The sequence below is a fragment of the Bufo bufo genome, chromosome 3, assembly GCF_905171765.1.
Source record: "Bufo bufo chromosome 3, aBufBuf1.1, whole genome shotgun sequence".
Classification (NCBI taxonomy): domain Eukaryota; kingdom Metazoa; phylum Chordata; class Amphibia; order Anura; family Bufonidae; genus Bufo; species Bufo bufo.
In genome coordinates, this window is record NC_053391.1 from 101224730 (window position 1) to 101238618 (window position 13889).

At 45.6% G+C, this 13889-nt stretch overlaps 1 protein-coding gene across 3 annotated transcripts in view; it reads right to left on the reverse strand.

Moving 5' to 3' along the window:
* FLOT2 (flotillin 2) overlaps positions 1-13889 on the reverse strand; it is a 66461-nt gene that overhangs the window by 44104 nt on the left and 8468 nt on the right. For all 3 annotated transcript variants that reach the window (XM_040423410.1, XM_040423409.1, XM_040423411.1), the window contains exon 2: positions 8363-8444. In XM_040423410.1, coding sequence (XP_040279344.1) covers positions 8363-8444 — 82 coding nt within the window. The remainder of the gene's footprint in view (positions 1-8362; positions 8445-13889) is intronic.

The window sequence follows — 13889 nt, forward strand, 5'->3', positions numbered from 1 at the left end:
TAGCCTTAGGCTACATGCACACAGCCGTTGTGCATTTTGCGGTCCGCAAATCACAGATCCACAAAACACGGATGGCGTCCATGTGCGTTCCGCAATTTGCGGAACGGCACGGACAGCCTTTAATATAACTGCCTATTCTTGTCCGCAAAACGGACAAGAATAGGACAGGTTATATATTTTTTGCAGACCACGGAACGGAGCAACGGATGCTGACAGCACATGGAGTGCTGTCCGCATCTTTTGCGGCCCCATTGAAGTGAATGGGTCCGCATCCGGATGTGGACCAAAACAACGGCCGTGTGCATGAGGCCTTAGAGATATGCTTTTCAGCAGGCACATGGACCACTGCAACCAACTGCATCTGTAAATGATGTATTACTCTGTTCTCTAGACATAGATGTTACCGGTTACTCTGTCCGTGATAATGAGATGACTGCTGAAAAGTGATCTCTGCACAACAGAAAAGGTCAAGCTTATTTTTAGGCTTAAAAGGGTTCTCTGGAACTGAGGTACTGATTACCTATCCATGGGAACGATAATTTATATCAAACCAGCGGGGGTGCAGGTAGTCAAGGCAGTTTTGCAGTGGATCCGGCGCAGGGATAGACACCGGCAACACGCAGCTCAGCTCTGCTTCCATTCAAGTGAACGAGAAGGGAAACCAGCTCTGACCACTACACAATGGACAGAGCTGTGAAGTGCCAGTGGTGTTCCTGCAGCTGGAGCTACTGCAAAACAGCCGATCCGAAAGAGTCAAATCCTGCTGATCTGATTATAGTGATAACCTAAAAATAGGTCATCAATACTTTGGCCCAGGAGAACGCCTTAAAGCTGGCCATACACATTAGATGAATGTTAGCCTAACCTGTCTATAGTGGTGTCTTGATTCCCTCCACCCCCAATGGCAGATGTCAGGGGAGAGGAGGGTCAGAAATTTGGGATTTCAACATGCCATTATGGATTTGAGGAGACAAGCCACCAGCAGAGGGGTTTGGCAGAGGCTTACGTCCCTCTCCCCACTGAGGACACATGCACAAGCTTGGAATTGCTGTTGGGTGAACTAGTGTTTGGCTGACAGCCATCTAAAGTGTAGGCTAGCTTTAGTGCTCATGTGTAAAAACTACAATATTTCAGGATTTCTTTTGTAGCTTAAAAACTGGATCCCCTGACACTGGGCAGTCTAAAATAGTCCCGAAAGATTGCTATTGATTTCTAGCATATGTACACTGACAAAATGGATGATCTCGGCACTGGTAAAGAGGAGTGGAGGCTCTAGTGTATTTTTTTCATGTTCACATAACCCGAGTCGAGAAAATAAGCAGCAAAGCCTCGGCTTTCCAGTTGTAAATGCCACTGATCCACATGTGGATTTAACCCCATTCAAGGGAAACTGCGGCCAGAAGTGATCTGCATAAAAATGCTATACTTCTATATTGATGACCTACACCCCCACTAAACTCTACCTCCGTGATATCAGAGGCTTTTACTAAAAGGACTGACGGAGATCGGTCAGTCTAGAACATGTCTGTGTCCATTGTGTGTAGGGGATGGTGAGTGGAGGGTTGTGACACAACTGAGCAGAGTAAAAAGTACACACATTATAACCAAGGACTAGACTACCAGGCATCAGAGTGAAGCGAAACATGCAGGAGGTAGAACACACACGGGGGATATGCCAGAAATCCGTAAAGGGAACCTGTCGGCAGATCCATGCTGTCCCCTATTGCAAAGAATGAGGTTTTACTGTAAAATTCAAGCAGGGAGAGACCCGTTAGTGAAGCAAAGCTGGGTTCTGGAAAGCCTGAGGGAGCCGCGGACACTTCTTCACATGTCAGTGTTTGGTCAGTGAATGAGGCATAAAAGCTAATTCTTTGTTATGATGGAGCCTGTCGGTATTTCATTCTGCTGGTGGTAAGGGAAGCATGAATCTGCCATAGATGGGAATACCCCAAGTTTATTACAATGAAAGGAATTTTCTGAGACTACAATATCTATGATCTACCCTCAGGAGAAGTCATCATTATCTGATATGTGGAGGGTCCGACTCCCAGTGCCCCCGCCGATCAGCTTTTTGAGAAGGCCATGGCGCTCCTGTAAGCGCTGCGGCCTCTTCTTAGGCCAGTGATGCCACATTTATTGGTCACATGGCAGCTCAGTCCACGGCCTTATCAAACAGCTGATCCATGGGTGTGGCGGGTGCTGGACCCCCACTGGTCAGATATGGATGACCTATCATGAGGATACCCCATCAATATTAAACTCTGTATGAGTATACTATTCTTATTTAAAAACGCACACACTAAGCGCGGATACCAGCAGTGTGTATGACAACAGCAAGTCATCGTCACACAAAATTTGGCATTGCAATGCTGGTGACTAAAAATGTTAAGGCATGATGGCCAGCGATGTTCTTAAAGGGGAAATCTTGTCAAATGATCTCCTGATAGGTCATAGATATACATCAGAAGAGAACACTCAAATATTTGAAGCAAGATACCATTCACTGGATTGGTCAATATTTTGTCAAAACAGTAAAATAAAATAAAAAAAATCGTTGAGCATTGTCCAAGACTGCAGCGCTCACCAATGTGATCTCCTGCCGCATATCTATAACCCAGAGGACTGGATCTCCTCTTTAACAAGAAGACTTTGTTCATGAACTGAGGAAATATCTAATAAAGTAAAAGTGATCTTGGGATTCAATGTGAGTAGGAGACAGCATGCAGTCCTATAAAGGTGTAATATTTCTTTGTAGTATACAGCACACCTATGTCCATAGTGGAAAATGTTCACCATCAATCACTATGCCAGACTCTATTCAGGGCACTTGTAGGATACTCAATGAAGCTGAACTTAAGGTCTACATTCTGCCAAACCACCTAAGGCTACTTTCACATCAGCCTTGTGCTGTCCGGTTTTGAGATCCGGCACGGGGTCTCAAAACCGCAGCACAACGCTTCAGTTTTGTCCTCATTCATGGTCAATGGGGACAAAACTGAACAAACTGCCAGATGTGCTGCCAAGAAACCAGCAATTGCATTGCCAAGTGCGTTTTTTTTTTTTTTTTTTTTGGGGGGGGGGGGGGGGGGGGGGGGATCTGCTCTCACATACCGAGATACAGTCCTATTTTTGGTACTAAATATATCGCTCATGGAACAGTATCGCTTCCGTATAAATGTAGCCTTATGCTGTAACATTACTACACGTTTCAAGGAGGAAAGTGTGCCAAAAGCATGTATTTTGGCACACAAGTGTGGAACTCCTCTTACCAGTGCCCAAATTTAAAGATGTCTGGTTCTAGTGAAAGAAGGTCTTTAATATGTGCTTCCTTGATATTAACCACCTCAGCCCCCAGTGCTTAAACACCCTGAAAGACCAGGCCACTTTTTACACTTCTGACCTACACTACTTTCACCGTTTATTGCTCGGTCATGCAACTTACCACCCAAATGAATTTTACCTCCTTTTCTTCTCACTAATAGAGCTTTCATTTGGTGGTATTTCATTGCTGCTGACATTTTTACTTTTTTTGTTATTAATCGAAATTTAACGATTTTTTTGCAAAAAAATGACATTTTTCACTTTCAGTTGTAAAATTTTGCAAAAAAAACGACATCCATATAGAAATAGAAATTTTGCTCTAAATTTATAGTTCTACATGTCTTTGATAAAAAAAAAATGTTTGGGTAAAAAAAAAATGGTTTGGGTAAAAGTTATAGCGTTTACAAACTATGGTACAAAAATGTGAATTTCCGCTTTTTGAAGCAGCTCTGACTTTCTGAGCACCTGTCATGTTTCCTGAGGTTCTACAATGGCCAGACAGTACAAACACCCCACAAATGACCCCATTTCTGAAAGTACACACCATAAGGTATTCGCTGATGGGCATAGTGAGTTCATAGAACTTTTTATTTTTTGTCACAAGTTAGCGGAAAATTATGATTTATTTATTTTTATTTTTTTTTCTTACAAAGTCTCATATTCCACTAACTTGTGACAAAAAATAAAAAGTTCTATGAACTCACTATGCCCATCAGCGAATACCTTGGGGTCTCTTCTTTCCAAAATGGGGTCACTTGTGGGGTAGTTATACTGCCCTGGCATTCTAGAGGCCCAAATGTGTGGTAAGGAGTTTGAAATCAAATTCTGTAAAAAATTACCTGTGAAATCCGAAAGGTGCTCTTTGGAATATGGGCCCCTTTGCCCACCTAGGCTGCAAAAAAGTGTCACACATCTGGTATCTCCGTACTCAGGAGAAGGTGGGGAATGTGTTTTGGGGTGTCATTTTATATATACCCATGCTGGGTGAGAGAAATATCTTGGCAAAAGACAACTTTTCCCATTTTTTTATACAAAGTTGTCATTTGACCAAGATATTTATCTCACCCAGCATGGGTATATGTAAAAAGACACCCCAAAACACATTCCTCAACTTCTCCTGAGTACGGGGATACCAGATGTGTGACACTTTTTTGCAGCCTAGGTGGGCAAAGGGGCCCATATTCCAAAGAGCACCTTTCGGATTTCACTCCTCATTTTTTCCTGAATTTGATTTCAAACTCCTTACCACACATTTGGGCCCCTAGAATACCAGGGCAGTATAACTACCCCACAAGTGACCCCATTTTGGAAAGAAGACACCCCAAGGTATTCCGTGAGGGGCATGGCGAGTTCCTAGAATTTTTTTTATTTTTTGTCACAAGTTAGTGGAAAATGATGATTTTTTTTTTTTTTTTTTTTTTCATACAAAGTCTCATATTCCACAAACTTGTGACAAAAAATAAAAACTTCCATGAACTCACTATGCCCATCAGCGAATACCTTGGGGTCTCTTCTTTCCAAAATGGGGTCACTTGCGGGGTAGTTATACTGCCCTGGCATTCTAGGGGCCCAAATGTGTGGTAAGTAGGTAAATGACCTGTGAAATCCGAAAGGTGCTCTTTGGAATGTGGGCCCCTTTGCCCACCTAGGCTGCAAAAAAGTGTCACACATCTGGTATCTCTGTATTCAGGAGAAGTTGAGGAATGTGTTTTGGGGTGTCTTTTTACATATACCCATGCTGGGTGAGATAAATATCTTGGTCAAATGCCAACTTTGTATAAAAAAATGGGAAAAGTTGTCTTTTGCCAAGATATTTCTCTCACCCAGCATGGGTATATGTAAAATGACACCCCAAAACACATTCCCCAACTTCTCCCGATTACGGAGATACCAGATGTGTGACACTTTTTTGCAGCCTAGGTGGGCAAAGGGGCCCATATTCAAAAGAGCACCTTTCGGATTTCACAGGTCATTTTTTACAGAATTTGATTTCAAACTCCTTACCACACATTTGGGCCCCTAGAATGCCAGGGCAGTATAACTACCCCACAAGTGACCCCATTTTGGAAAGAAGAGACCCCAAGGTATTCGCTGATGGGCATAGTGAGTTCATGGAACTTTTTATTTTTTGTCACAAGTTAGTGGAATATGAGACTTTGTATGAAAAAAAAAATAAAAAAAAAAATAAGCATTTTCCACTAACTTGTGACAAAAAAAAAAAAATTCTAGGAACTCGCCATGCCCCTCACGGAATACCTTGGGATGTCTTCTTTCCAAAATGGGGTCACTTGTGGGGTAGTTATACTGCCCTGGCATTTTCCAGGGGCCCTAATGTGTGGTAAGTAGGTAAATGACCTGTGAAATCCTAAAGGTGCTCTTTGGAATATGGGCCCCTTTGCCCACCTAGGCTGCAAAAAAGTGTCACACATGTGGCATCGCCGTATTCAGGAGAAGTTGGGGAATGTGTTTTGGGGTGTCATTTTACATATACCCATGCTGGGTGAGAGAAATATCTTGGCAAAAGACAACTTTTCCCATTTTTTTATACAAAGTTGGCATTTGACCAAGATATTTCTCTCACCCAGCATGGGTATATGTAAAATGACACCCCAAAACACATTCCCCAACTTCTCCTGAGTACGGCGATACCAGATGTGTGACACTTTTTTGCAGCCTAGATGCGCAAAGGTGCCCAAATTCCTTTTAGGAGGGCATTTTTAGACATTTGGATACCAGACTTCTTCTCACGCTTTGGGGCCCCTAGAATGCCAGGGCAGTATAAATACCCCACATGTGACCCCATTTTGGAAAGAAGACACCCCAAGGTATTCAATGAGGGGCATGGCGAGTTCATAGAAATTTTTTTTTTTTGGCACAAGTTAGCGGAAATTGATATTTTTAATTTTTTTCTCACAAAGTCTCCCGTTCCGCTAACTTGGGACAAAAATTTCAATCTTTCATGGACTCAATATGCCCCTCACGGAATACCTGGGGGTGTCTTCTTTCCGAAATGGGGTCACATGTGGGGTATTTATACTGCCCTGGCATTCTAGGGGCCCTAAAGCGTGAGAAGAAGTCTGGAATATAAATGTCTAAAAAATTTTACGCATTTGGATTCCGTGAGGGGTATGGTGAGTTCATGTGAGATTTTATTTTTTGACACAAGTTAGTGGAATATGAGACTTTGTAAGAAAAAAAAAAAAAATTCCGCTAACTTGGGCCAAAAAAATATCTGAATGGAGCCTTACAGAGGGGTGATCAATGACAGGGGGGTGATCAATGACAGGGGGGTGATCAATGACAGGGGGGTTGATCAATGACAGGGGGGTTGATCAATGACAGGGGGGTGATCAGGGAGTCTATATGGGGTGATCACCACAGTCATTGATCATGCCCCTGTAAGGCTTCATTCAGACGTCCGGATGCGTTTTGCGGATCCGATCCATCTATCAGTGGATCCGTAAAAATCATGCGGATGTCTGAAAGGAGCTTTACAGGGGGGTAATCAATGACAGGGGGGTAATCAATGACAGGGGGGTGATCAGGGAGTCTATATGGGGTGATCACCACAGTCATTGATCACGCCCCTGTAAGGCTTCATTTAGACGTCCGGATGCGTTTTGCGGATCCGATCCATCTATCAGTGCATCCGTAAAAATCATGCGGACATCTGAATGGAGCTTTACAGGGGGGTAATCAATGACAGGGGGGTGATCAGGGAGTCTATATGGGGTGATCACCACAGTCATTGATCATGCCCCTGTAAGGCTTCATTCAGACGTCCGGATGCGTTTTGCGGATCGGATCCATCTATCAGTGCATCCGTAAAAATCATGCGGACATCTGAATGGAGCTTTACAGGGGGGTGATCAGGGAGTCTATATGGGGTGATCACCACAGTCATTGATCATGCCCCTGTAAGGCTTCATTCAGATGTCCGGATGCGTTTTGCGGATCCGATCCATCTATCAGTGGATCCGTAAAAATCATGCGGACGTCTGAATGGAGCTTTACAGGGGGTTGATCAATGACAGGGGTGTAATCAATGACAGGGGGGGTGATCAGGGAGTCTATATGGGGTGATAACCACAGTCATTGATCACGCCCCTGTAAGGCTTCATTCAGACGTCCGGATGCGTTTTGCGGATCCGATCCATCTATCAGTGGATCCGTAAAAATCATGCGGACGTCTGAATGGAGCTTTACAGGGGGTTGATCAATGACAGGGGTGTAATCAATGACAGGGGGGGTGATCAGGGAGTCTATATGGGGTGATAACCACAGTCATTGATCACGCCCCTGTAAGGCTTCATTCAGACGTCCGGATGCGTTTTGCGGATCCGATCCATCTATCAGTGGATCCGTAAAAATCATGCGGACATCTGAATGGAGCTTTACAGGGGGGTAATCAATGACAGGGGGGTGATCAATGACAGGGGGGTGATCAGGGAGTCTATATGGGGTGATCACCCCCCTGTCATTGATCACCCACCTGTAACCCCTATATGGGGTGATCAGGGGTGATCAGGGGCTAATAAGTGACGGGGGGGGGGTGTAGTGTAGTGTAGTGGTGCTTGGTGGGACTTTACTGAGCTACCTGTGTCCTCTGGTGGTCGATCCAAACAAATGGGACCACCAGAGGACCAGGTAGCAGGTATATTAGACGCTGTTATCAAAACAGCGTCTAATATACCTGTTAGGGGTTAAAAAAAACACATCTCCAGCCTGCCAGCGAACGATCGCCGCTGGCAGGCTGGAGATCAACTCTCTTACCTTCCGTTCCTGTGAGCGCGCGCGCCTGTGTGCGCGCGTTCACAGGAAATCTCGGCCATCGCGAGATGACGCATATATGCGTGACTGTGCGCAGGGCTGCCACCTCCGGAACGCGATCCTGCGTTAGGCGGTCCGGAGGTGGTTAAGAGACGTGTATGAAATCTTACACCTTTACAAACTTGGAGAAAAACCACTGTACAATCTGGGACGGCATGCAAAAAACGACACTTCTACGTGGAGACATTTAAGCTAAAATTAGGTCACTCACCTTTTGGTGTCAGAGACACACCACCACGCCCAGGCCCATCCTCCATACACATACTGCTTAAAATCTGAGCCACAGCAGCCACCTACAGAAAAAGTACATCAGAAAAAAAAAAAACATCAGACAAAGTTTAAAATGATGACTTGATATGTAAAATGTGTACAATATTAAAACTGCGGCTTTCAGAACATTCGGAATGTTCCACCATATCGTACGGCAGGCTATAGTCTTACCATGGAAAGAATAATGTTTTTTTCTATACTTAGAACTCTAATACATAGTAATGGTGTCTTTCTAATCACATATTGTGCCCATGACTAAAACAGTAATATGGATATTAGCTTTATAAGCATAGAAATCCACTCTTCTCATTATGGAAGCGTGTCAGAACAGGCCCCGATTTTCCAGGAGGCACAGCAGTCCCGCCCATAGCACAACCAGCGCTACACGGGGGCACCTGGCCACTAAAAGCCTGTAGGGGCAACAGTAATATATGTGTAAGGCTCGATTCACACGTCCGCAAATTGTGGTCCGCATCCGTTCCGCAATTGTGCGGAACGGGTGTGGACCCATTCATTCTCTATGGGGACGGAATGCATGCGGACAGCACACAGTGTGCTGTCCGCATCTGCATTTCCGGAGCGTGCCGCCGATCTTCCGGTCCGCGGCTCCGGAAAAATTGCGGATCCACAATGCGCTACGGACGTGTGAATGGACCCTTAGAGATGAGCCAATTTCATATTTTGAAATTCGTTCACACTTCACGTTTGGTGGTAAAAGGTGAATTGTGTTATGAATTCCGTTACCACGGACCAGAATAAATAACGGAATGCCTCTAAAGGCATTCTGTCATAGAATTGCGTTATGGTCCGCGGTAACGGAATACATAACGCAATTCACCTTTTACCTCCAAAGTGTGAACAAATTTCATAATCGGAAATTCACTCATCTATAACATGTAAATTTAAAACAGATTCCTAGAGTGGTCTGACTGGTTTCTAACAATGTACATTTTGCCGCCTCTGTACTAGACATGACGACAAGGAATTTCGGCTGTCCTCATGATCAGTCTAACGTATGACAATAACAGTGAGGGTTTCAGATGCTCAGACAATGGAGTGTCCTAAGCATTGTAAAGAACACGTATAAATTACCGGTATGTATTACACCACTGTGTGCCTGCTGAAAGGCTGAGTTACCCTCAATGTATAAAAAAATCTTCTCTTATTAGACAAATAAATGTAACTGAAAAATAAATCACAAGATGTTTTCCTGCTCTACTGAAATGTTTCGCTGAATCATAAGGGACGTCACGTAATAATCCACCAGCACTTTGTACGGTAGAGATAATGGAGTCCTCCCTACAAAATGGCAAATGTGATTTATACAGCAAGAGTGAGATGGATGAGGAGCAGAAATAGCAGCACTCGGAAAAATGGTCAACCTTATGTAAAGAATAGGTAAAGCGGACGTGTCAGGCCGTATCTGAGGGCAGTCTGCAAAAGACTAAGCTGTGTAAGCTGTTAACCCCTGTCCAGCCATGAAAAATACAAAAAAGGGGCATAATGGCTTAAAGGCTATAGACATCTTTAGGGCAATTTTATTTTTATTTTTGCATTCCACAGATTTTGGGCTAAAAATATTTTTTTCAATTAGTCTTAACAGCAGCTCTTGTACTACAGAGGTTAACACATGAGCTGTCAGGTGACAGGATTCAGTGTAAACAAAGAACCCTGATGCTCTGCAAATACACAGATTACACCATTATACTGGAAAAATGGTTGAAGATTTTTAGTAAGGACCAACTGAAAAAATATATATTTTTAGCCCAAAATAAGTAGAATGCAATAAGAATTAAAATTGCCCCTAAAGGTGTCCATAGCCTTTAAAAAGTAACACCTTACTGATCCACCAACACGCCCCAGGTCCCCCACTGGTTTCTACTACCTGGTCCCTCTCGACATGAGAAATGCGAGACAGTGGACATGTCGCTACTATAGCCAGCGACTGCCTCCTGCAGTCACCTGCTGCCGGCGGGTAGCTGCCCATGCACAAGTACGTGTGAACGCTGCATGGCCACTTCCATACAGAAGAAGCACCACACCAATATCTCTGCTGCTTCACCAATCCTGTCTTGAGAGAGTTGAGTTTTCGGAAAGGTCAATCTCACGATACCAGAGCTGTGGCAACTGGGCCGCCCTTCAATGGGGTTGTAGGAAAGAAAAGTCAGCTTTTTTTAACCCGGAAACAACCTTTCACGTCAACAAGTAAACAGTAGGTGCATCTCAATTTAAAGGGGCTGTAATACTAGACCCATCCAAGCAGTCCTCTTTCTGTAGTCCCATACAACCCTTCAGTGATAGATGTTCTGATAAAAGGTGGCCGCGCAGTATGTTTTTCGTTTAATCACTGCTTTTTTGGTCATTTTTTTCCTTTTTTAAGCAGTCCAGAGGCTACATGCTGGCCAATAGGAAAATACAGGGAAAAAAATGCAAGTAGAATGCGATAAACAACTGCAACAACGAAAAAAAAGTTATAAAGAAACATGAATTTCATGGTGATTCTTACAAGCCACAAACACCCCCAACCCAAAAAAATTTAAAAACTGTGGAACCCCCTTATGAAAGCATTCTCAAAAAGGGGCGAGACACCTTTTGTGGATGGTTTTTGGAAAACCCCCCTCGGGAAGCATACTTACCTGCTCCCCACTGCTTGGTCCGGCTCCTTCACTCCTGTTCTTGGCTGCCTCGTTCGGGTCCCCCATTGTCAACACCACCTGCTTCAGCAACCTGCTCCCCTAGCTGGTCACGTGATGCAAGAGGAGCGGGTCACTGCTGGGGCAGTCACTGCTGCACCCATTGTCAAAGCAGATGACAGCGGGGGACCCGAGTGAAGCAGCTGAGGACAGGGAGTGAAGGAGATTGGACCTAGCGACGGCAAGCAGGCAAGGCTAGTTGCACGCTAGCGTCAGAGATGCGCACTGCGGCGCTGCTGGAGGTTTGTAAGGCACCCTCTGGCCCCATTTACTATAATTCTGGCAAATATGCCAAGAACCGGCCGGAAGAAAACTGGTGTTGGCCGGAAGAGGGTGCAACTTGCCTAAGTATGCCTACCTTTTGGAGGTCTGGCTAGGAGGGCAGTTTGTCAACCCTCCCCCCCAAAAGGTAAACAACCCCTTTAAACTGTGGATTGTGTAGGAGTATTTCAGCTTTACTAGATGCATGCTATGTTGTAATATACCATACACCCATGGTTCTCGGCCTGTGGTTGGAGCACCCCACATGGTCAGATCTTTGATTTAATTAGGGGGTACTCCGCTTAAGAACGTGGAGCAGTACGGCTATACATGAAGCCTGTATTGCATCTGCTTGACAGCCATTTGAGCATTCAGTTGGTATTTCACATATGACAACACATCCAGGAAGGAAAAGAACAAGTCCTAAGGCTTTCATAAAGTCACGTAGACTACTCCTCAATAAATAGCGCTCCGCCACGAGGAATACGTTAATGCAGTCACCAGTTCATTTTCAGGAAGTGCAACAGAGGTTAACACTTTCACAATCGTACAACAATCACATGTCCAAGAAGCAAACGGCTTACCGCCAGGAGAATAAAATGAGGAACGTGGATTGGCAGCGGTTTCCAGTGTGGGAATCAGAAGGCCCGGTGGGTGCACAGTACAGATCGGTGGGTGCACAGTACAGATCGGTGGGCACCCTGAAGCACTTTATGGAATTCCTCCATAATGCAGCATGCACTGGAGCTTGCCGTAAATTCTGTCTCAGCTATAAGGGCACATAGCGCCAGTGCGTCCTCCGCACTCTCCACATTGTAGTGGTGGTGCAGGATAATAAATACTTTTTGTCGAATTCACTTGAATGAGAGATGAAGTAATTCCTCTGACCGTCATCATTGGAGGCAGCGCCGTAGTCACAAGTTCCCTCCACTACAAGTTTGACAGTTCTGTGTATTTCCAGTGCAGACCTCCAAAGATGAAGCTACACCCTAGCAGCTGATCGGCAGGGGGGGCATGGTGTCAGACCCCCGCCAATCAACTAGCGATGGACTATTTGGAGGACAGAACATCACTTAGTAAAGGCTGGTCAACCCCTTCAAGCCCCTGCTTTGTAATAGTCTGTCACTGCATGTAAGTAGCTAGGCCTCTGCGTGTACTATTACAGCACTGTGACGGCGCATATCACCGCGTCTGTATGACACATACAAATGATTCCGTACAGTGAACAGAGGGGGAGAAAAAAAAAAAAGTAAAAAATGCCAAAATTGCCATTCCACTACACACAAAAAAACTATGAAAAATACAACTCGACCCAAAAATACAAACATAAAAAGCACCATATACAATTCTGTAGATGGAGAAATAAAGGTCTTAAGCAACACATTTTCAAGGGTGCACTCGTCAAAGACAAAACCTGAAAAACAAATAAGGTAGAATTGCTGTTTTTGTTTTTCATTTCATCACCCCCCAAAAATTATTCTAAAAAGTTATACAATACATGAGATGTACTCAAAATTAGGGCCTCACGATATGGGAATTTTGTGCGATTGCGATTAGGGCCCTAAAAATTGCAATAACGATATGCGATGCGATATTTTAAGGGAATAGTGCTAGAGGTCCATTTGCTTGGATTTTCCCATATGTGGATGTCGCTGTTATGGGGGGGATCTGCGGAGGGCACTGTTATGGGGGGATCTGCGGAGGGCACTGTTATGGGGGGGATCTGCGGAGGGCACTGTTATGGGGGGGATCTGCGGAGGGCACTGTTATGGGGGGGATCTGCGGAGGGCACTGTTATGGGGGGGGATCTGCGGAGGGCACTGTTATGGGGGGGGATCTGCGGAGGGCACTGTTATGGGGGGGATCTGCGGAGGGCACTGTTATGGGGGGGGATCTGCGGAGGGCACTGTTATGGGGGGGGATCTGCGGAGGGCACTGTTATGGGGGGGGATCTGCGGAGGGCACTGTTATGGGGGGGGATCTGCGGAGGGCACTGTTATGGGGGGGATCTGCGGAGGGCACTGTTATGGGGGGGATCTGCGGAGGGCACTGTTATGGGGGGATCTGCGGAGGGCACTGTTATGGGGGGATCTGCGGAGGGCACTGTTATGGGGGGGATCTGCGGAGGGCACTGTTATGGGGGGGATCTGCGGAGGGCACTGTTATGGGGGGGATCTGCGGAGGGCACTGTTATGGGGGGGATCTGCGGAGGGCACTGTTATGGGGGGGATCTGCGGAGGGCACTGTTATGGGGGGGATCTGCGGAGGGCACTGTTATGGGGGGGATCTGCGGAGGGCACTGTTATGGGGGGGATCTGCGGAGGGCACTGTTATGGGGGGGGATCTGCGGAGGGCACTGTTATGGGGGGGATCTGCGGAGGGCACTGTTATGGGGGGGATCTGCGGAGGGCACTGTTATGGGGGGGATCTGCGGAGGGCACTGTTATGGGGGGGATCTGCGGAGGGCACTGTTATGGGGGGGATCTGCGGAGGGCACTGTTATGGGGGGGATCT